The sequence below is a fragment of the Alternaria rosae genome (genome assembly GCF_020736505.1).
Source record: "Alternaria rosae strain MPI-PUGE-AT-0040 chromosome Unknown BKA58scaffold_1, whole genome shotgun sequence".
NCBI classification, from domain to species: domain Eukaryota; kingdom Fungi; phylum Ascomycota; class Dothideomycetes; order Pleosporales; family Pleosporaceae; genus Alternaria; species Alternaria rosae.
The window spans coordinates 2,073,577-2,096,335 of record NW_025763570.1 but is presented as its reverse complement, the minus strand read 5'-3'; the positions used below and the strand labels follow the sequence as shown (position 1 = coordinate 2,096,335).

At 52.1% G+C, this 22,759-nt stretch overlaps 8 protein-coding genes across 8 annotated transcripts; 2 read left to right on the top strand and 6 right to left on the bottom strand.

The window, feature by feature from the left end:
• Positions 1-155: 155 nt before the first annotated feature.
• BKA58DRAFT_12771 (uncharacterized protein) lies at positions 156-2,872 on the bottom strand. The gene is made up of 2 exons (XM_046164324.1): positions 2,506-2,872; positions 156-2,461 (listed from the first exon to the last, which is right to left on the bottom strand). Exons 1-2 carry the CDS (start codon positions 2,764-2,766, stop codon positions 281-283), a joined length of 2,442 nt encoding a protein of 813 aa, XP_046030962.1. The 5' UTR covers positions 2,767-2,872; the 3' UTR covers positions 156-280.
• A 32-nt stretch (positions 2,873-2,904) lies between these two features.
• Positions 2,905-3,982, top strand: BKA58DRAFT_372679 (Longin-like domain-containing protein). The gene is made up of 6 exons (XM_046169154.1): positions 2,905-3,176; positions 3,234-3,360; positions 3,411-3,452; positions 3,500-3,545; positions 3,598-3,890; positions 3,958-3,982. Exons 1-5 carry the CDS (start codon positions 2,990-2,992, stop codon positions 3,793-3,795), a joined length of 600 nt encoding a protein of 199 aa, XP_046030961.1. The 5' UTR covers positions 2,905-2,989; the 3' UTR covers positions 3,796-3,890; positions 3,958-3,982.
• A 157-nt stretch (positions 3,983-4,139) lies between these two features.
• BKA58DRAFT_433851 (uncharacterized protein) lies at positions 4,140-7,641 on the top strand (the record flags this gene model as incomplete). Its single annotated transcript, XM_046173227.1, has 3 exons — positions 4,140-4,172; positions 4,224-4,292; positions 4,351-7,641. 3 exons carry the CDS (start codon positions 4,140-4,142, stop codon positions 7,639-7,641), a joined length of 3,393 nt encoding a protein of 1,130 aa, XP_046030960.1.
• Positions 7,642-8,227: 586 nt separating this feature from the next.
• On the bottom strand, positions 8,228-10,934 carry BKA58DRAFT_12766 (heterokaryon incompatibility protein-domain-containing protein). Its single transcript, XM_046164323.1, has 2 exons — positions 9,174-10,934; positions 8,228-9,121 (listed from the first exon to the last, which is right to left on the bottom strand). The coding sequence occupies exons 1-2, from the start codon at positions 10,729-10,731 to the stop codon at positions 8,601-8,603; spliced, it is 2,079 nt and encodes a 692-aa protein (XP_046030959.1). The 5' UTR covers positions 10,732-10,934; the 3' UTR covers positions 8,228-8,600.
• On the bottom strand, positions 10,935-12,499 carry BKA58DRAFT_12765 (Alpha/Beta hydrolase protein). The gene is made up of 2 exons (XM_046164322.1): positions 12,009-12,499; positions 10,935-11,936 (listed from the first exon to the last, which is right to left on the bottom strand). The coding sequence occupies exons 1-2, from the start codon at positions 12,177-12,179 to the stop codon at positions 11,139-11,141; spliced, it is 969 nt and encodes a 322-aa protein (XP_046030958.1). The 5' UTR covers positions 12,180-12,499; the 3' UTR covers positions 10,935-11,138.
• Positions 12,500-12,977: 478 nt separating this feature from the next.
• BKA58DRAFT_12618 (ubiquitin-related domain-containing protein) lies at positions 12,978-13,954 on the bottom strand. The gene is made up of 4 exons (XM_046164292.1): positions 13,633-13,954; positions 13,507-13,561; positions 13,311-13,393; positions 12,978-13,208 (listed from the first exon to the last, which is right to left on the bottom strand). Exons 1-4 carry the CDS (start codon positions 13,641-13,643, stop codon positions 13,124-13,126), a joined length of 234 nt encoding a protein of 77 aa, XP_046030957.1. The 5' UTR covers positions 13,644-13,954; the 3' UTR covers positions 12,978-13,123.
• Positions 13,955-16,451: 2,497 nt separating this feature from the next.
• Positions 16,452-18,349, bottom strand: BKA58DRAFT_12724 (uncharacterized protein). The gene has a single exon (XM_046164314.1). It carries the CDS (start codon positions 18,248-18,250, stop codon positions 16,679-16,681), a length of 1,572 nt encoding a protein of 523 aa, XP_046030956.1. The 5' UTR covers positions 18,251-18,349; the 3' UTR covers positions 16,452-16,678.
• Positions 18,350-18,943: 594 nt separating this feature from the next.
• BKA58DRAFT_372668 (uncharacterized protein) lies at positions 18,944-19,557 on the bottom strand. Its single transcript, XM_046169153.1, has 2 exons — positions 19,453-19,557; positions 18,944-19,353 (listed from the first exon to the last, which is right to left on the bottom strand). Exons 1-2 carry the CDS (start codon positions 19,537-19,539, stop codon positions 18,991-18,993), a joined length of 450 nt encoding a protein of 149 aa, XP_046030955.1. The 5' UTR covers positions 19,540-19,557; the 3' UTR covers positions 18,944-18,990.
• Between the last annotated feature and the right edge of the window lie 3,202 nt (positions 19,558-22,759).

Genomic DNA, 22,759 nt, shown 5'->3' with positions numbered 1-22,759 from the left:
GTGTCTGAAAACGTTTAGGCAAGTGAATCATTCGTGGGGTGAGGGATGGATGTCATGGTAAAACGAAGGATAGTGTGGGTGTGTGAAGTCGTTCGGCGCTTTTGTCGGCGTCTTGAATATTACATCGTGGATTGGTGCGGGAGGGTAGATTTTGGTGTCTTGGAAATGTGGAACAGTGCAAAGATTTTGCTCGGTGTCTGTACATGAAATTTTATACATAGATGAACGCGAAGTCCACATTTAGAGCTCCATGCAACTACTCGCCTCTCATCATCCGACTTCAGGTCTCTCTTGACGAAGCCTGGGAAACCTCAGCCGTGAGTGCATCCTCCACGTGCTCGATAGTCTTGTCGTCCTTGCGTTTCGCCCTCCGTAGAAAATTGGAAGGAGCATCATGATTCGATTGAAGCCCAACATACTTCCTAATCCTCGGCGCCCCTTTCTCACCCGCTACAATCGGCTCCTCACTCTTGGCAAAGTGCTTAGAAATAGTAACGCCTTCGGGATTCTCTGATCCGACTCTCCTAAAGATGCTCACATCTTCTGGGCGACTCGCTCTGAGCTCTTTGATCTTCAGACTCAGCCCGGCTTGTGAGCGCTTTGGACCAGGATCTTTGCGTAGACGGAGGAGTTCCGGGGTACCTTGCAATGGGGTTCCAGCTTTGATGGCGGAGTTGACGGCGTATTGAAGGTCGGATTCGTAGTCTGAGGCTGTGTCCATCATCTCGTGGATGCTGACCCAGTTCTGGAATCGGAGTTCATCTAGAGGTATACCGGTGGTGCTGGTTGGGAGCTGCTCTGGTGAGTCGGGCGCGGGTGGCGGTAGAGGTGGTTGGTGCGGGTCAAGGGTGAACTCGTCGTACACTGCCCGCAGATCCTTCGTATTGCTTAGAGAAGGATGTTCGGGATCCAAATGCATGTACAATGGGGAGTTGCGGAGATCGAGTGGTTGGCCGGACATGACGACAGCTTCGATGTTCTTCATCTGAGCCTTGAGCGCGTCCAGCTCTGCAGTCAGATCTTCCATGCTCGTATATTGGTACACTTCGTGGAGTGCTGATGGAGTCTCGGGCATCTCGATCTGCTGGATGAGATAACGCTCGGTGCTGTCGTTGATGGCGTACGGCAACTTCAAGATCTGGTTTCGGAAGAAGTCGCCGAGGCCAGCTCTTCTGCAGGCTTTGGTGAAGGTAATCCAATCCTCAAACGAGATCTGTGCACTATCCGCTTCGGCTATCAAGACAATGTTGGACCAGTACTCCTTGACCATGTCCTTGTCTTTGAGCAAGCCAGCCGTCGTCAAGGCTGTTCTTCTTCCAATCAGCCCAAATCTGAGACCAGCAGCTGCCATGTCTTGAAGAGTAGTTTCTAGTAAACTTGGGACGCGCAACTTGCCCGAGATGGAGATTAGGGCCTCGAATGGCTGGAGGCTGGGTGGCATGCCAGCTTGTATCAGCTCAGACAGCATTTGATGCGCTGTGACAACAAGGGTGTCACGCATCTTGGCAGCTTCTCCGGTGTAGTCTTCGCCAGGGATGGGTTCTGGCAGGATCTGTTCGAAGGCGCGGAAAAGAGAGCCTACGTGGATACTTTCAATATTTCCTCCGGCTTCTAGGTGCCCATATATCGCATTTGCGATGGCGCGAAGTAGCATGAGTCGATCGGCCATGGATTGCGACGCTCTCATCGCAGCTCGCAGCTTCGTGATGAGGGCGGTAACATGTGTCGGCCTCATGGCGATACCAGCACGGCAAGCTATCATGAAGGCTGTGTAGCCCTCGGATATAGGCCTCTCCGTCATGAACAGTTCAAAGTAGCGTGGCGGGGTCTGTGTGGGGTATATGCGCAATGCAGTGTCCAAGGCCAGATAGGCATTCTTCCAATCACGCGCCAGCATACGTGCCGTGAGTATACCTTGGAGGAGAATCGTTGGAATGCCAGAGATGGTTGTGAGTCGGGTTCGGTCGGGGACGATGGCGTCGGGAGAGAGATGGTATTCGGCGAAGGTGCCAGGGAAGCGCTTCAGTCCTTCGGAGTAGAGATTCTCCATGTCTGGCAGGGTCGTAAGTCGTCCATATGCCATGAGCTCAATTGCTGCACCATAGGCAGCCTGGGACACGTGCTGCTCGTCTTGTTGGACCAGCCACTGCCAGAGGGCATACCCCTCGTCGAAGCGCTTGCAGTCCTTGTATATGCCGAACAGGTGGACGTAGGCGTAGGGATGCGGCTCGAGCTTTCCTCTACGTAGATCGTTCACTACCTGCTGGACGAATGGGAAGATTTCGTCTCTCTTGGCTGGAATGTTCTCGTTTCGCATGCGCACGTGCAGGACTTGGGTGATGCGCCGGGTATCGTAGGCAGTGAAGAGGCCTGCTGCCAGTAGTGTGGGGTAGCAGTCCATGACATGCTGGGCATCTCGGAGGTCGCAGGCGTGTCGGAATTTCCTGACTAGGCGGACTTGCTGGAGTTGTGAGCGCAGCCTCCAGAAGCTGTGATGAGTCTTACCTCTTGTTCTTCCTCAGATAGAGCGGGGGGTCTGGTCCTCAAGTCCCCGTTCTTGGGGTCAATCTTCCTGAACAAGCTTTTCTTCTTCTTTGCCGTCTTTGCTGTCGCATACGTCGCCCTCTGCAAGTGTGGGCACGGCGGGCACTGTACCGATGCCGCTGCCGCTGCAGCGGGTACAGCAGTGCGAAGAAGACGAGGCGCAAGGAATGGCGCCGATGGACAGACGAGAGACGCCAGCGATGTTCGCGATATCCTGTGCATAGTTGTGGAACAGCGGCTTCAATGTCTGAGATGCGCCCGCTGTGGTCGTCAGTCGCATCTTCTCAAAAGTTCAGACGGCGCGCTAAGGCCCAGGCCCACGACCTCCGTGATTGGCCGCTTCTCCGCAAGCAGACACCTGTGCTGTCTCCCAAAACCCCCCACCGCGTCCACAACAGCGCCGACCCATTGACGCCTACACGATCCAATCCTCACGTCCTCCGCCATGTCGCGCCCGCTTTCTCTCTTCAGCGTCCAGGCGATCCTGGTCCTCGCCATCGACGACGGCTCCCGCATCCTCACCAAGTACTACTCGAACCCGCACCCGCCAGCCGGCCACCAGAATGACTACCCCGGCCAGATCGCGTACAAGACAGTGAAGGACCAGAAGGCGTTTGAGAAGGGACTGCTGGGTGGGTACATCACGTGCATGTAAAGCTACCGGCCTGTTCGTCTGACACGTTGCACAGAGAAGACGGCCAAGCAGACGACGGATATTATATTATATGACGGCAAGGTCATTGTCTTCAAGATGGAGTCGGACGTCATGCTTTATGTGGTGGGAAGCGCCGACGAGAACGAAGTCTTGCTATACAGGTACGGTCATGGCACGGCGGAGTACTGGGCTGAAGCTAACACATGTCCAGTGTCGTCCTTGCGTTAAGAGACTCACTCAACATCCTCCTAAAGTATGTCTACCTTGGACTGCCTTATCGACTCATCTAACACGTCGCAGGAACTCGGTCGACAAGCGCACCGTTATCGAGAACTATGACCTCGTGGTGCGTAACAGTAGTCACGACTTCCATATCTTGCTCCAACTAACCCTCATAGTCCCTCGCCGTAGACGAGCTCGTAGACGACGGCATCATCCTCGAAACCGACCCCGTCATTGTTGCCTCGCGTGTCAGCAAGCCCCCGGCGCAAGACATGACCTCGATGAAGAACATCGACCTCTCGGAACAAGGTTTCTTGAACGCATGGGAGTTTGGTAAGCGCCAGCTGGCTGAGAGGATACGGCAAGGTCTTTAGGCATATTCTGTTTGCTGGGCACGGCGTTGTCGGAGTTTGGGATAAAATGCATGTGGCATTTCGACTGGTATGGCCCGGGATGTGGCGCATGTAGAGTAGGTAGCGCGCTGCACAGATAAAGATCCGATGAATATATCCAGCTTCTACTGACGCCTCGGACAGAAATGAGGGTTTTATTGTGTAAAAGTGAAGGAGGGCTGTTAATAAGCGTTTGGGCCAGGAACCACAGCTGCATCCATTTTCCCATGACCCTTGTAATCGCGCTACTCGCACACCTTCGTCATCGCCGCAGCCCACCATCAATCGCCGACCCCACTAACACAGACTCTGCACACGACACCACCATGAAGCAGAGGTTTTCCAGCTTAGACGTCAAGGTGAGCACTTCCAAGTTGTCACAATGTAATTGTATTGCTAACTATCATCAGGTCATAGCTCACGAGCTCTCCGCGAAACTCACCTCACTGCGAGTCACGAATGTCTATGACTTGAGCTCTGTATGCGTCGACCAGCTTCCCACCAACACATCCTACAATTGGTTGCTGACCTAGATAGCGAATCTTCCTCATCAAGTTCCACAAGCCCGATCACCGCGAACAGCTCCTCATCGATTCCGGCTTCCGCTGCCACCTTACCGAATATGCGCGAACTACGGCCGCTGCGCCTTCTGGCTTTGTCGCAAAGCTGCGCAAATACCTGAAGACTAGGCGAATCACGTCCATTACCCAGATCGGCACCGACCGCATCCTCGAGTTCCAGTTCTCCGATGGATTATACAGGCTGTACTTGGAGTTCTATGCTGGCGGCAACATTGTTCTGACAGATGCGGACCTGAATGTCTTGTCTTTATTGCGAAATGTGGACGAAGGCGAGGAACACGAGAGGCTCAGGGTTGGTCTGAAGTACAACCTTACCCTGCGACAGAACTATGGTGGCGCCCCAGAGCTTACCAAAGATCGAGTGCGTCAGGGATTACAGAAGGCGGTAGATAAACAACAGGACCAGCCTGCGGCGACAGGGAAGAAGGCTAAGAAGGCAGGAAAGGATTCGTTGAGGAAGGCACTCGCCGTTTCCATCACGGAATGCCCCCCTCTGCTGGTAGACCATGCGCTGCACATCGCGAACTTCGATTCGACTCTCAAGCCGGAGGAAGTACTCGCTGACGACACTCTTCTGGAAAAGCTTGTGCTGGTGCTTCAGAACGCAAGAAAAATCACGGACGAGATTACCACAACAGATCAGATCAAGGGATTCATCCTTGCCAAGCCAAACCCCTCCGCACCTCCGGCCGATGACGAAGCCTCCGAGAAATCGAGAGTCCTCTACGACGACTTCCATCCTTTCCGTCCAGCGCAATTCGAAAATTCGGACTACACCTTCCTGGAGTTTGACGGATTCAACAAAGCCGTTGATGAGTTCTTTTCCTCGATAGAAGGACAGAAGCTGGAGTCAAAGTTGACCGAGCGCGAACAACAGGCCAAGAAGAAGCTAGAAAAGGCGCGCAAGGAGCATGAAGACCGAATAGGTGGATTGCAGCAAGTGCAAGATCTCAACTTCCGCAAGGCAGAAGCGATATTGGCAAACGTACATCGTGTTACAGAAGCTACCGAAGCCGTCAATGGGCTGATCAGACAAGGCATGGACTGGGTTGATATCGCACGTTTGATCGAGCGTGAACAGAACTCTGGAAACGCAGTTGCACAGCTCATCAAACTACCGCTGAAGCTGCATGAAAATACTGTCACGCTACTGCTGGATGAGACCAACTGGGAAGAAGGAGGAGAGGAAGAAGATGAGGGCAACGAGACAAGTTCTGTCAGTGAAGATACCGACGATGAAGACGAGGCTCCTAAGAAGAAAGCCCCCACCCCAGCCGTATCCGCTCGGCCTCAATTGGCTATCGATATCGACCTCGCTTTGACCGCTTGGGCGAACTCAACCGAGTACTTTGACCAAAAAAAGACAGCCGCCGACAAAGAAGACCGCACACTGCAAGCATCAACCAAGGCGTTGAAGAGTCACGAAAAGAAGGTAAACGAGGACCTGAAGAAGGGTTTGAAGCAAGAAAAGGAGGTGTTGCGACCAGTGCGCAAGCAGCAGTGGTTTGAGAAGTTCATATACTTCATTTCCTCAGATGGCTATTTGGTCCTTGGAGGTAAAGATGCCCAGCAGAACGAGATTATCTACCGACGTTTTCTACGCAAGGGAGACGTATACGTTCATGCCGACATCAAAGGAGCGATGCCAATGATCATCAAGAATAAACCCGATACGCCTGATGCTCCCATCCCTCCGTCAACACTCTCGCAAGCAGGCAACCTCTGCATTTGTTCATCTGAGGCATGGGACTCAAAGGCAGTCATGTCAGCTTGGTGGGTTCGCAGCGATCAAGTCAGCAAAACGGGACAGACTGGGGAGTTTCTTCCGGCTGGCATGTTCAATGTCAAGGGCAAGAAGGAATTCCTACCACCAGCTCAGCTGGTCGTCGGTCTTGCTGTTATGTTTGAGATCAGCGATTCAAGTAAGGCCAACCACCACAAACATCGTTTGCAAGATACTGCGGTGTCTGCCGCGGAGATGGACAATGAACCAGCAGACGAATCGAAGACTGCAGAGGCGTCAAAGACCGACAACAGCGATGACGATGAGGACTTCCCAGACGCGAAGATCGATTCAGATTCAGAAGACGACTTCCCTGATGCCAAGATGGAGCAGACTGAAGAGAGCGATGCCGAATCTGAGGCTGCGGCACCCAGGAGCAATCCTCTCCAGTCCAGAACAACAGACGCTAAGGACGACTCCGACGATGAAGACGAGCCGGCAGCTACTAAGGATGACGACGGATATGCTATGTCTGGTGGCAGAAATGGTTCCGCTATGAACGAAGAGCCTCAAGAAGATGCAGGCTCTGTAGCAGATACTGAGCGGGCACCGAAGTCCACTGGGAAACGACAGTTGTCTGCCAGAGAACGTCGCCTTGCAAGGAAGGGCCAACTACAAGACTTGCCTCAGGTCCCGTCTGACGCAAAGCCTACAGCTGATGATGCTGATGAAGAGGAGAACTCATCAGCAGAAGACGGTAGCGCAAAGATTCCGCCGAAAGCACCCGGCACAGTGACGACGCAAAACACGAAGCCAAAGAACACCCCGCTACCTCGAGGCAAGCGCGCGAAAGCAAAGAAGCAGGCCGCAAAGTATGCCGCACAAGATGAAGAAGACCGTGAATTAGCAATGCGCCTACTGGGTTCCAAATCCGGGCAACAGGCTGCCGAAGCGGCTGCTCAAGAGAAGCGTCAGAAGGAAGAGCAAGCACAAGCTGATAAGCAACGGCGTCGGGACCAGCATCTCCGCGCCCAAGCAGCAGGCAAAGCAGCCGAAGAAGCCCGCCTACGCGCCCTAGAGAACGCAGAAGACGACGACGAAGGCGACGAAGTCCTCAAGACAAACCTGCAGAACCTTGACGCATTCACAGGCCGTCCCCTACCCAACGACGAACTCCTCACCGCCATCCCCGTATGCGCACCTTGGTCAGCCCTTTCCACCTATAAATACAAAGCCAAGATTCAGCCCGGCTCCACCAAGCGCGGTAAAGCAGTGAAAGAGGTTCTTGCCATCTGGGACCACGCCGGAAAGGACGCCAAGGCGCTAGACAAGACCAGTCAGGATGTAGAGCGTATTTGGCCCAAGGAGATTGAGATGATAAGAGGTTGGAAAGAGACGGAGGTGGTGGGCGTCGTGCCTGTTAGTAAAGTGCGGGTCATGATTGCTGGTGGTCGCCGCGGTGCAGATATCGCGAAAGGAAAGAAGAAGAGTGCGAGGGGCGGAAGGGGTTCGAAGAAGAAGTGAGTGATGTACGCGATTGCATGGTGACGCGGGGAGGTACTCAATGTATTCTGTGAGTAATATCGTGTGGGTTATAGGTGACTTTGATGCCGACAACACGTCGACGCCTTGAAGATTGACTCTTGTGATTACAATGTAGTCATCGCAGTACCTCGACTTGTTGAAGAGTGACGACCGTGACTACCATTGTAGTCATATCAATACTTCGACTCATAGAAGATTGACGACTGTGACTGTGTTGTAGGCATTATAAAGATCTATCGCTCGCACTCAACGATGTTCTCTATACTCCACGACGAATACCACTAGGTTGGCATCGATAACATATCTCAACTCGATATACATACCATCTCAACTTACTCTACCATCTCAAATCACTATACCATCTTAAACTACCTACTATACCACGTCGATTTACCGTACAATATCCTTCACTCTCACCACATCTGAGCGCACCCCCTTCGCCCTGCTTTCACTTCGCAGACGACCGAATGGCTTCTAATAGCCAGAAACAAGAAGGTAAGCATTCAGATCAAGCCAAGGAAATGCAAAGCGGCAGCATAGTCACGGTTAAATACTACTGCTGTGATTGCAAAGCAGGTTTTATTAAAGAGGGTCTGGGTACGACGTGTCCCGAATGTGGTCATAAACGATGCAACATATGTAGGAAATCAAAAGATTAATTCTAGTCCTCTTCCTTTCGCATGTTTTTATCATTTGGTGGTTCGTTAGCACAGCGGAAGAGGATTTAAGGTATGTAAATAGGCGCTATAATGTTTAGTTCTTTGGTAAACATGCTTAGTGTAGGATCCTTCTCCGCACAAGAGTTCAGCTTCTAAATTTGCTGGGTTCTTATATTGGAGATGAAATGAGTAAGATTGAGCTTGCTTTGAATTGAAACATGCGACGCGAATACCGCAGATGTATCCGTGTTTTGCGTTGCATGAGCGAAGCATGACCCCTCATATGATGGTCATTGTGGTCTTCTTTTCGCGAAGAGGGTCCCAGTCGATGAAAAGAGGCCACTCGCCGTTGGGGAGACGATGCTGAAACCATCCGTGTTCGAACATTCCAATTCGCTTAAAAACACTTTTACCAGCGACGCGTTCAAGAATTAGACCCGTCAGTCTTAAGATCTCATGAGTTCCATAGAGAGGCTTAACTCTATATGTGAGTAGCAGCAAGATTGTCCTGTTGGCGCAATATCCGTCTCTGTGTGCGCATTCGTCCAGGTGATGGAGATGCAATGGCTCGTAAGTGTCTTTGGAGAGGTCCAAAGGTTGCTTGAGTCGTCGTATGGGTGCCGTGACACGGAGTTTGGCGCCCGATAGTCTACCCATTGGATCTGTGCCGCTCGGATGCGCGACCACTTCTACAACCTTTGCTGCCCAGAAATCTTCCTCATCTCCCCACGCGATGTTGGACGCGTGAATGAGTGGGAACCACACTGCGGAATTCACGGATGCCCATGACCAGGAAGGGGCTTGATGAACATTAGATATGAGTATGTTTCTTAGATGATTGGATGTACTTACCACGATAGTCCTTTGGCTGAGGTTTCTCATGAGTAGGGTTCTTCTGGTACCACAGAAGACCGTATAAAAGGTCGCGTCTCCATATTCCAGCCACATATTCATCGTTGGTAATGACTTGCCAGTATTTTGCAAGTCCCATGAGTGCAGGAAAGCGATCTTCTTCAAAGGTGAGCTGGCAATTCGAAAAGTACTCCGCAACGCAAAGCCATTTCCTGTAAATTTCTCGAATTCGAGCAACCTCAGGCGAGCACCTCTGAAACCTGTAGATGTCAAACTCTTTGTATTTCATATCATCGTACAGAAGATTTGCGGCACGAAACGGGAAGCCATCTTTGCCCCAGGGATTCAATCCACCCAGAATTGGTCCGCCGTGTGGGAACGTTTCGCAAGCGTGAAGTTCGGAGCACTCCCAGTGCAGCTTGTCATCGTAATAGATCGACCGGGGACTTAGAAGGCGCTCCTGAAGTACCCAACCACGGCTCAATAGAACACGAGCCGACATGACAGAATTCGGCTCCAAGTACGATCCGTACGTCCTATTGAACTCTTTGCGCTGCGCCCGAAGCCGACACAGGGAGACCTGCCGAGGGTCTCGGTCAATATACAGACCTCCTGATCTTTCGGCGGCCGCGGAAGCTCCTAGGTTACAGAATGCGTTGCTGTAAACCTGGCCCATCAATGCTGCTTCTTTGTCCCAATCTTCCGCGTCATTCTGGATAATGCATAAAGCATCAATCCATAGATATGGTGCTTCCAGAGATCGTGCTATCTCTATTGCGTCTTTGAACACTAGAGGGAGTTTGTTCGCATTGATATTCGACATTAGCTCCGCGATGTTAGAGCGGGTTAGCTTTGGCATCTGGCATGCTGTCCATCGATGACTAAGTGTAACGTATCGAGCCGATTCAGGGGGGTTCCATTCCCTAGTTTCGACGAGGAATTGGCTATTGGCATTTCGAATGTCTATTAGACGAGTCGGGTTGAAACATGCCGTACGCTCACAACCCGGGAGGACAAGACGACGGCGACACAACGTGTGGTTGTCCATGCATTCGCGCAGCCAAGCCCGTACTTGCATCCAACATTCTGGATCGCGCGTGGTTGTTGCTACTTGTTTTGCGCTAGCAGGTATACGTATTCTGCGGAAAAGATCGTTACAGTACTTTGTTACTGCCTCGTAACCGTTTGAACCTTTGATGAGACCTCGTAGGAGTAAGACAAACGATGCCACACATTCGGTTGACTGGTGTGACCAAAGTTCGACGGCGACTCTTAGCGTGCCGGAGTCTTCGGGGTTCGTTTGATCGAAGTCATCTTCTTCTTCCTCACATTCCCCTGGGTGTAGGATTGCGCGTACTTGACCAGTTTCAGCGGCTTCTGCTTTGGATTCTTTGCTAAAAGAGTCGAGCCATTTCAGGATCCAAAAGCAGAGAGGACATTCCGTGGCTGTGGCGACCAGGATGTGGCGGGTGTAATAAGCCGGAGTCTTGTCGAGAATGGATTCGTGGGGTCTTACCAGCAGGCTTTGACAGGTTGCGCACGGGGCATACGACGTCATCCCCGCTACCGAGGTACTTTCCAAAGCTGGTCAAATCGACGCGATATCAGAGTTGAAAAAGATCTTGGAGTAATCAGTGTTGCGAGGAGAAGCAGAGTTGCTTTCGCGTTATTCTTGTTTGATGTACCCTATGAACGATACGGTCCGCGTGACATCTTTGTTTGCTGTGCCGCATCGTGTTACTAGCGGCACCTGGGGGGCAGGCTGTACTCTGTAGCTGGGTAGTGCACATTATTCGTGCAGCGCATCCGCGAAAGTCCATCACCGCATAGCTTAGTTCGTGTAGAACATGCTGCATCAATCATTTCCTGTGCTATATTTGTTTTTCAATAACTACAAAGGTTAGGTTCATGTGCCAGGAATTGAGAAATGAGCCGATCATACCAAGGTAGGCACGAATACCAACATCATGAGCGCAACCACTTCTCATCCACCCACGCCAAGCCCTCTTTGAGCCACGCCTCCTCATCCTCCTTGGCTGCGATATCAAAGCCATGTTCCTGCCCAGACCGAACCTCCAGCCTAACCTCCACACCCTCCTCTAAACCCTTACATTTCTCTACAAACTTCTTACTATCCTCCACACTAACCGCCGAATCCGCATCACCATGCACAATCCACGTCGGCGGCAGCCACTTCTTCTCCTCCACAAGCGCAATCGGCCACATCTTCTCGTCAGACCCGAAGTATGTGAGATAATGCCCGTACGCTGCCAAAGCATAGCTCAATCCCATTCTCTCCGGCTGGGTTCCCGAAGTTACGATAGCACCTGGCTTGACGGCCGCGAGATGCTGGGCGATGATAGATTCAGGCGGAGCAGGGTAACCAAAGAACATATCTACCTTTTCGCAACGCAGATAGTTCGTCATGGGATACTGCGCGAAAACAGCCTTGAAGCTGTCGCGAGGTTGTGTGAGTGCAGACATCAAGGCCATGTAGCCGCCTGCCGAATCGCCTGTTACCAGAGTCTGCCCGTAATCTAGACTAATGCCGCTGTCCTTGATTGTCGGCTGGGAGTTGAGGAATTTATCGACGGCGCCTGCGTTGAACCATTTCCAGAAGTCGCTTAGGTCTTCGAGGATATCGGCGCCGCTGTGTTCGGGGATGAGACGGTAATTGGGCAGCACGACGATGGCGTTGGTGCGGTGAACCCAGGGAATGAAGAATGCGCCTATCCAGTCCGCGTAGAGGCAGTCTCCCGAGATCTGTGATGTGAAGTTAGCCCATTCTGTTCGTTTCTCCCACATGTGTCCAACGAACAACAAGAATCAACATACCAGACCACCACCGTGAAATTTGACCATGACTGGACATTTTCCTGGCTTTATGTCTTTAGGCACAAGGATGCCAACCTCGATATCATGGTAGTCAACTTGCTTGTACGACGTCCTGAAAACGTTGAAACTGTCGAACCGGTTGTCTGGCGTGGTGTCGTCGAGAGGCGCCATCTCGCTTTATCTTGTCCCAGATTCCTTCTCGTAGATATAACAGTGTATTGAACCTCTTGAGCTCTGATCTACCACGGAGTAGGACTTATGATAGACAGTGAGTAGTTTCAAGAACTCGATGTAGAAGTGGTGAATGAATTGAGCTTTGTAACGTCTGCGGAGTGGGTACTTGGAGCTAGGCAACAATACAGTCTTCATGCGGGAGCCGGGAGCGCTCTTTTGCGAAGAACGCGCGTTTGTACTTGGCCATTACTGGCGGTGTTCCTGCGGGGCAATCTTTATGCAGTTACGCGCGGTTGCGCCCTACAGATAACAAGAACGTTTTTCCGCAATTTGTACTACAGCTTCCACGGTCTCCAGGGCCATAGTATAGTTCATGAATCGGTCCTTCGAGACGGACGAATTTGCCGTCGTGTTCAGATGCAGTACGTAATTTTCGGTAGTTAGCTAGACTTTCCTGGAGCGACATCAGAACCTTCGAGGTCTCCCTGGGAGGAACATGGTAAACATGTTGCATGAACTATCCAGGGCGCAAGACGTGATCGTAGATCAGTCGGGGTGCGTGCGCAATCTATAACATTGCTGAAGAGATATAAGAATGCTCGAAGAAGGCACGATGTAGCGCATGATTGTGCAAGAAAAGAATTCCGCATTGCTACCAGATGCAAGTCTTCCAATATCCTAGCCCAAGTCACATGCCCAGTATCATCGTTGCGTGTCGAGCAACCTCTCTACAAACTCCAACACCTAGGCACCAGATATCCATGCTCCTCAGTCATCCCTCTGATATTCAAATATCCCCCTGGTGCCACGCGCGCTACAGTGAGCTGATCATTGAAGACGTGCGACAGTAAAGTTAGCACACGCCTATCCTGGGGTATGCCATGGGGTACGGATCGGTCGGTGCGAGCGAAAGTGGAGTAGGTTCGGGAAAGGAAGAAAAGCTAAAATCCACCACGAAGAGCAAGTACCAAATGCAGTGTGGCACCGCCCTCGAGTTGGTAGTCCTGTGCGGTCTTCTCGTCGTTCCTAGGAATATTCATGTTAGCTTGGTTTGACGAAGAATATGTGCTCAAGCAAATGCCTAGGATGCGCAAAAGGCGAAGTATGAACGAATGGAGAGGGACATACATCTGCTTTCCTCCGTAGATGAGACGTTGTTGCGCTGGCGGGATGCCCTCCTTCTCCTCGACGCGCTCCTTTATCCTTGAGACCTGTATGCCGTCAGCTTCTCGCCCTATGATTCGCCCCGCATCACTCCTGAGCCCTTAGCTCATGGGAAGTCGAAATGGTATGGTTACGCGGCGACAAACTCGGGTAGGCGTACCTTGTAGTCTGCCTCGATGTCGAGCTCGATCTCCTTGCCGGTGAGGGTTCGTACTCTGTCGCCTTGTTAGCCACTTTGCCTTATTAAACCGCCTTCTAGCCGTATTACAGAGTTCATGCAACGTACTTGATTTGCATCTTGTCTACTCTTCTCTTATTCGCGCTTCAACGGTCGACTCGGTGTAGCGGATGTAGCTGTGGCAAGCTTCGTGAAGCTGCGCCGGCGGTATGAAGAGCTGGGAGGAGGGCACGCGAGCTTAGTATGCGAATGTGCGTGTAGGTTGGAGGACGCGACGGCGCAAAGGGTTATAGGCAGCAATGTGGTTGTGAGTTTGCTTGGGCGGAACCGTCAGGCTGCAGTGACGGCGAACCACGGACCATTGTTAGTGGGGTCCATGCATGCGCCACGAGGCGGGGCAAAGGCTGTGGCTGATTTGTGCTAACCCGCCGCAGAAGCATTTCGTTGTGGCTGCAAAACGGCATCTTTACTCCACGGACATCTACCTTTGTGGGAGGTGAACTTATCGAGAGTTTCGTCATTGGCGTAGTCACAACTACCTATCTTACTGCAAAGAATCATCTCCTAGTTCAAATCGGTTAACTCAGATCCTTTATCGAATTACCTGAGAGGTGTTGTCGTTCTCACACACGTTCAACTACAGTTTGCTTAACTACTGCAGTGGTGTATTACGTTATACGATGAGTTGAAGGTGTGTTTTTCTTTTGCTTAGATACCTAGGTATCGAAGTTGCTAGGCGAAGAGCACACCATTGTTGAGGCATGGAGCATTTGAGCGTTTCGGCAAAGCCATAATAGGGCCTCGATACCTGCGTTGAAGTGCCGGTCAATGATGGAAAAGCATCTTACTTCCAAGACTTACACATTCAACCTAAGCGACCCGATTGGCAGTAGAATCCAAGTCTTCACACCGCCACTGCCGACATCCCAATTCGCCAACAAAGTTTACAAAGCACGCTTCTCTTTCCCCAAACAACATCCAGTCGCCCTGTGCGAGCAGAAGGAAACAGACAGTTACACAACTTCATCGGCACATCCGTATGCATAACCTTACGTGGCCAAAGTGCCTCCACATCCCGACCGATCATCCGCAAAGACCAACACGTTCGACATCTCCCAATCATACCACTACTGCAAGGCCAAAGGTGAAACGCCCAACGCTGCAAGGCGCTCTTCTCACCGCTCTTGTACTCCTGCATACATAGTCAAGTCCAATAATGAGAAAAGAAAAGAACACGGAGCAAGAGGGGTGTAAAGTGTGCATTCAGACAGGGTGATATTGGTTGGAGTAGGCCTCGCTACTGGATAGGGAAAGACGTAGGCGATCACCCGCCAAGTGCACTAAATACGGGGCAGTAGACATCCGACACCATGTCTAACGGCGATCTTTTGTATACAAATAACGCCCCGATACAACGGCCTTGCCGCAAGCGCGCCGCAAGGCTACCTGCTCGATTGCCATCTAACCCATGCTGTCTAGCCTCCCCCGTCCCCCTCCCTCCGCCACCGAAGATACTCCATAATGCAAAGTCGCCGCCTCCTAAAAAGTATGTACAGGTCTGAGAATAGAAAGAACGATAGTTTGCCAATAGAGTCAACTAGGGAGCAATGCCGAATGTAAAGCCGACTGAGATGCCGAAAGGAATGGCCCATCTAAAAACGGGTGAACAGGGGTATACGTGAACATTCTGATAGCCAACAGAGAAACCCAAAGGTAGTATTTCGTGATGATGATACTGGACAAAGGAAAGGGGTGTTGTGTAGTCTGCGAACAGATAGGTCACCGTATACGGCGTATTTGTAGCGTATCGCAATCCTGCGATCTGGTTGTTGACGCAATATCGAAAGATACTTGATGGTATGCCTGATACCATAAACGGTCCCAACTCGATAGCGTACCTGCCAAGAAAGACCCGACTAAAATGCCGGTCAATTGTAACACGAGCCCCAGTGTCCAACTCGGAGGAAAACAAGTCTCCAGAGTACTGCAACAGGAAGCTTACTCCGAAGCGAATATTGAAGAGAACACCGGGTATAATACGAGAAAGTGCGATACAATGTTCGGACCAAGCCGTTCGTATGAAGTTATGCAATCCGCTGCGCAAGAATAGGCGTGGAGTCGGCGCTTAACAATACCTGTTAAGAGCCGTGGCCAAGAAAAGAACTAGATGCAAACCAAGTATAGCAACCCAAGTCGAGCTCGCAAAGGTAAGCCGCGCAGGACAGTGACCGACCAGCGAGAATGGGAATAATGCCCGTACTGTAGCCGTTACGAGATGCATCCAGAGTACCAAACGTCGCATGTTTCGCAACGTGCGGGGTTCGCAAGCGCATGGCGAGTAACCAAGACGTGGTGGCGGCGGCTGCTGCTGCTGACCAGAGGCACCAAGATCAAGATAGACGATGCAGCCGGGAGGCGGGGAAGCGGCGTATGCAGAACAGGCCGCCGTCTGATAGCAGCAACCCTAGCTGCAGTATCCTCTTCGGCCATGCCAACGAAAGGAAAATGTTGAAGTCGTGCTAAGACTCGACTGGGTGCCGATGCGCCGCGATAAAACGCCAGATATAACCAGCATGTCTTCGATTGCAAAAAAGGAAAAGGCCTAGATATGCAGCCTGTAAAGTAGATCGGAGCCTTCCTCAAATGGGATGAACGGCAGGATCCGGAAATAACCTCCGTTGTTCGCGATGACAACAACATGTTTTGCTGTCATCTCGGGCGAGGCCGCGTTCTGTGCGAGCAAAGGAAAAAGACTGGGTCGAATGCGTGGCGTGTGTATGCAGCCTGCGAACCGCGACATTGCGATGCAATTTCATGAGATGAGGGAAGAGGGTTCCTTGGGTGGGGTTGCGGGACCGTGCACTAAGATTTTGAGATGAAGTGGAAAGGCCGGAATTTGAGGTCTGGATGTTCTGATGTTCTTTGTCTCATTTCGCTTGCAACTGCTGCAGATAATCGCACCTTCTCTTGTCTTCGTTAGTAAGCGGCGAGGTCTCTTGCTTGATGCCCGATTGCCGTGCTAACGTCTTGATACTCGCTTTCGCGTTCGCTCGGTTGAATTGTAAAAGATGTGAGCTTATCGAAGGACCGATAGCGATCGCAATAGCCACCAATCCGGATTCGTGCAGTTACGATGCTGCAATCGCGTCCCAATCTAATGGTCACCCGCTTCTCTCTTGGGTGATGACGTATAACCTCGATTCCATTGCTGACTTGTCGCGTGATTTGGCGTTTCAGGTTGAGCAGATGTTGAGGCCGGCGCGTAGTTTTGCTGGCTCTGACCGCGAGCTTCATTTCGCTGAGGCTGTGTTGCATATGTCTGATCCGATTTGGACTGTGCCCTGTCGTCTGCGTCCCTTGCTTCTTCTGCTATATCGCCTTGCCGCACGATTGTCTCGTGCGCAAGCCCCGAAATAGTGCCTCGTCGGCTCAAGGAACCACTGGAGCCTTCCGCCGCTCGCGTGGATGCATCTGATCGATTTCGAGCGTGTCCTCTTCGTCCAGGTGTCGATGTCGATGACGACGATATGTGCGAGAAGGATGGCGATGTGTATGATCCTGGCGCCGATGTAGGCGGCGGTGGAGGGGGGTGAGGGCCTTGAGCCTTGCGCTTTTTGGGGGAGCTGGTGTATTCTAGGTCAGACGCATGCGACGCAGCACGTTGCCGTGACTGGTGAACAGGCGAAGTTTTGTATTTACCTGATGGCGTAGCTGGCGGGTTCCCACTAGCACTCTTTTCTTGTGAAGCCGAGGACGGAGGGACCCAATGATGGAAGTAAATCGAGGGGGAAGATTGCTCTTGCTGTTGCGTCTGTGTCTGCTGTAATTGCTGCACGCCTGCAGGGGCTGCAGGAGGTTGTTGAACCGTCATCTCGTTGGTAGTCAATCGCGGAAGTTGTGACTGAGGTAATGATCGTGGAGCTGCTGCAGAAGGACCACCAAGACCGGCTTGTACAGCTCGTGAGTGCGGTGATGTTTGTCCACCAGTGTAAGCACTGGCGGAAAGCGGAGGAGGCTGAATTTGCGTTGGCAATGGTTGCCCGGGTAGGACTGACGTCGAAGGGAGTATGGCTTGGGCAGGTTGCTGCTGTCCAGCATACACTGCTGGCTGCTGCTGTCCGATCAATCTCGGGTCTCTTCGAAGATCCGGGGAAAGCTGCGCCTGTGCCTGAGCTTGCGCTTGCTGATGGGCAGCTTGAACCTGGGTCGTGTACTGTTGTATCCATTCGGCACTGATGTTCGCAAGGTTGCCTCCGCCAATACCAGCGAAAATGATAGGTACCAGGTGAGGCGGCACTCCACCCTGCATGGACTCTCGGAGCATGGACTGCTCGACCTTCCGCTGCTCAAGTCGTAACGTTTCTTGCCTCGTCTTCTCCTCCTCTTGCTTACGTCTCTCTTCTTCTGCTTTCGCTGCTAACCAGTTCTTCATCCCATCTTCTGCACCTTGCCATTGCGAAGGTGCTGGAGGTAACTGACCCAGTGACGACGACATTGGCGGAGGTCCTCGTGCAGGATCTGGCAGCGTCATCGCCGAGGGAGGAGGGAGTCCTCGATGAGGTGTGCCCATGGTGTGAGAGGAGTTGACTGCCTCTGGAGGTGGGGATAACCCACGGTGGTGCCTGTTTGAGTAACGAGAAGCCGAAGAGGATGAGAAGGCTGGAGAGTAGGCATGAGGTTTGTATTCGAAATCGGACTTGACCGGGTTAGAGAGTGTGAGCAACATGGAGGAAGGTGGAGCCGATATGGTAGATGTCGTAGGAGCAATTCAACATTGAAATGAATCGGTGGGTGGCGCCAAAATTCGTAGGTCCGGAAGGAGAAGGAACAGTGTACATACTTATTCACCAGAATACGTTTACCGGGACCACCATCCACAAATGGCCCGGGATAGGATCGTAGCCGTTGCCCTAGGGTCTAGGCTTAATATGTCCCTGGCACAGTAGCCCCGATGTGATTCGTCGTTAAAGCAGGGCGACAAAAGACCAAATGGAAGAGTAACAAGCGACGCTGCATGCAACGAAGATCAAGCCCCGTAAAAGCTCGCGTGGGTCGGCGTGGTCGATCAAGTCCAGATTGGAGAGAGGCAAGTGAAAATGGGCAACGGTGGGGAATAGTGCACAAGAAGGGAAGAGGGCCGACTGGAATTGGACCAACCAACGGGGATGACGGCCGCAATGGCTTGAGAGTAGCACGAGCAAACGGCAGGCCGTACGTCAAGGACGGGCGATATGTGGCGTTGAGTAGGCGAAGGTGGGAGGGGACCTTTGCAGGGATATGCATGAAACGGGATGGTTGTCAGCAAGTGCAATGTTGTTGGAAGTAGTAGTGCGCGTTCTTGTAGTCCCACCATGTGACGCGCCTGGAGAAGGCCTCCGGCTCATGCAAAATCTGGTAGCGGTTCCCACTTGTGGCGCTGGTATATGCCGCAAAACTACTTACGTCCCGTTTGCCAGCCAAGCAAGTTCAGCTCGAACTCAGCGACGGTAGTTTGATGATACATTGGCCTGAGGCTAGACGTTTAGAGTTGGCGTCGCGGATACTGCCACACTGGCCTCCAGCATCCCATGACCCCCGTACGCAGAGAAGTGACAGATTCATGCTTAAATACACCAAGCGCGACTGCCTTATTCTGCTGTACAGGACAACAGACGAGCCTGAATACTTCGGCACCATTCTGGGCGTACTGGACCGCTCAGATGTCGCGATCGCGAGGCCGCAGCGGATGACCGCAAATTTGATCACAATGCCTCGACTGCGCGAAATGGCATCCAGCACGCATTCGGTAATTTGTCGTGCAGCTCTGCTCTGGACCACCATCGCTGCCAGGTTCGTGGCATCTGTGCCTGTGGCTGAGAGCGAGGCTCAAGGCATGTGGACTGGATGGCGTGGCCTGGGAAATCTGAGCCGTACGCTAACACCAGCCAGCAGGGTCAAACGTCCGGGAGGAAGCGAGCCCAAGATTACCGCTGCCCGGATTGTGAACTGGCTCAACCTAGCTTGACCAGCTTGCATGCTAGGAAATGAAGGGTCGTCACCATCGTCAGACCTCAGCCATGTAATATCCCGAAGTGGAAGCGTGAAATGAGGTTTTCGTGTTCTAAGAGCCGCCGTGCTTCAACGCGAAACCTTGGAATTGGTGGAAATGCATCCTGTGGCCCTGTTGCAGAACCTGTTCCCAGTTTAGTGTAATGCCCGAACAAGTATACACATGCCGTCATAGCGTCAACGGCTGAGGGTGCCTTGATGAAAAGCACAGTGGCACGGAGCAAGGGACCGACTTCAACCTGTCAGCCTTGAGGGACCCCTCCGGATCTACATAGCGTGACAGACGGCATGCTCAATCGATAAGACGACCGATCATCGAGCCGACGCAAGACCCGAAAGAGTGTCACTTGGAGTAGTTGGAGGTGCTGGAGATGCGCGAAGAGGCAACCAATCTGCTGATCCTCGCGTGCGCGCTGCTCTCCGTGTAATTAGCGACACGCCAGCACTGACGGTGCGTTCCCACCACAGCCCGTAATGTACACGCAGATGACAGCTCGCAAGCCATCCTTGGGAAGGGAAGGGTTAACAGACGCGGCGTTGCGCAATCCCCGAGCGCCTGGTGCTGGCTCGAACGATCGACTAGAAACGTAAATTTCCGCGTCGGCGCTTAAGCTATACCTATCTTGTTCATGCAGCGGATCTACGTGAAACTCGCGGCGCACCGGATCTGTACGAAGGATCTTTGAGTATGGTTTCCGGCCCCGGCTGACTAGTCCTGGGACCAATCAAAGTACCCCAGCGCTGCTTAGCATCATAACAGCAGTCGAAATGGGGACACCATGGCGAAATTGCTGTTGTCAATACAACATCGTTCTGGTGCGATTGTGGCGGGAAGGTTCTGCTTTTCTCATGGATTCGACAATCCCTCGACCTGAAACCGATGGATTGGTCATGTAGGAGTCGAGGTGGGTTCAGTAATCGTGTTATTGAGGATATTGCTTCTTCTGGACGGCACATCGTCAAGACGGGTGTGCAAGACCAACGAGAACGATTGTCTCAAGGAAGACACGGATAGAATTCGGCAGGCTTTCGATGCCCAATACGTGTAGCTTCCTCTGAACAGGTCGGACTTGCACTTGGAACCACACCAGTGGACTCTCAACGCGAGAGGGGTTATGTTCACCACCGAGAACAGCGTTTACATTTCAGCAGGGGACAGGCGTTCTGTCTTGTCATGACGGCATACTCCAAAGATGCATCGCCAGATATTGTCCCTGCTGTGGGAGAAGAGCCAAGCATTTCCAATCGTGGAAATGACGAGGCTTGCAGTAGCGATGAATAAAAGCAGAAGTAGCACGCGCACTTCAACTCAAGTTTGCGCCTTAGTTCTGTTGGATGATGGCCTCAAGTCCTGATCGGAGATTCGGAGACAAAGAGCTAACCGCGAAGCAGCTGCTAATGCACTCCTGCAGCAGTAGTTAGTGGACAAGAGGAGCCGGCGTACTCCCTTTGATCACGATGCCTTCCGGCAGACGAGACAATGTCAGGCGGGTAGTCGCTGATAGCTGCATTGGACGCACGTAAGCTGCAGCGTTGCGGTAGATCAGTCGTCTCCGTTGTGTAGGCCATTGAAACCATGGCTAGTCAGCCGATTAGTGTACCGAGAGGTGAATGACTATTCACCGGCTAGTCCTCCAAGGTGTAAACCTCCGACAAAACTTGCATCTCGCCATCGCTTGCCTTTCCTCAGTCATTTGTAGCAAGTGGCGTAGTCGCGGGAAGTTTGTTGCAACCTGCACATGGTTGATGTCCAGATCGAGGGAAGGTCTTGCTGATCCTCGCTTCACATTAAGAAAATCAGACCATAGATCAGCGTCGAGTTGCTGGTCTTGTTGATCAAACCGGGTCTGGCACCCGTACACGGAAGACGACATGCTGTCCTTGCGTTCGGGGTAGCCGACTGCGACTTGAGACGGAAGCAGATAGTCGAAGCTGTCGCCCACTTACCAGAGCGCGGTAGTTGAGGGGGGCAAAGTTGTACGCGTAGTGGGAGGCAAACATCTTAGTCGGGGCAGGAGGTTCCGGCAGTTTGCCACCCGAATCGGCATCTGCGACTGCCCCATCGGGCACCAACGCAACTCTACCCGGGCCACTTGGTTATTTTTACCGACACAACATACACAATTGTACACCGGACGAGTACAGTACGCGGTCAATATTTGTTCGCCCAGCACGAGTGTTGATCGTGTATTCTTCCACCATTAGGCTGTACGTCGGCTGAAGTAATTGCCCGAATACAACACTTGTGCCTCACTCCTGTGCTTGTACGTCTCAGACACTCCTCTGGCTCCCGTGTTTGATAACCGGCCTGGCAAGATGGAGAGGTACTAGGTTTATTCGGCCGCCCTTCTAGATCTATGATCACGTGCGCCGCTTTACCTGCAAGTTTTCGAATGCCTTGCTTAGGCCAATGTTGTAGGAGTTACCGCAACTTTGGAAGATCGCCAGTGAACCTTCCCGATTCCTCTACCTCCCGTGCGTGGAGCCACAACCCCGATCAACCCAGCAGCGCTCCCTGTTACCCGTCGCCGCAGTCCGTCCGCCGGGCTGTCAGTCAACCGCCAACCAAGCGATGATCACTTCCACTTCGTCATGAATTTATCTTTAGACGGCGATCTTGCACAAACGCGTATCTTCTGTCTGCAAATCTTTTGCCCTTCCAGAAGCTTTCAATATTCGAGAACATGTTCTATGTATGGTCTGATCTCTAACGGTGATACATCCATGTTGGTAAGCGATTATCTATTATATTACTACATCTGGTCTGAATTGTGCTGGATATATGTGACGGTGATGCTCCCTATGTCTTAACCGGTGAAAATGCAGGCAAAAAAACAAAAAAAACAAGAGGTATCTTGATAAAGGGTCATTCCGTGCATGCGCCACCGTCTGAGGTTGTCCTCAGATGAACAAAAGAAAAGAGGTCATCGCAACACACAACCCAACCATCGGGCGGAAGGACGCGATCCCGAAACATCTTCGGAGAAACGTGGCCCAAACGTGGGCGAGTCAAGCATTCCTCATACCACGTTGACGGTGGTGTCGTCCACGTTGCACCGCTAAAGGGCGCCCAATCGGTAATCAGGAAGTGATATGTCGCGGGTAAAAACCTGGACGTGTAGTTGGAATAGCCGGAAAAAACAAGCATCGATGATGTCGCAAATCTTGAAAAACGTGCTAGCCACGT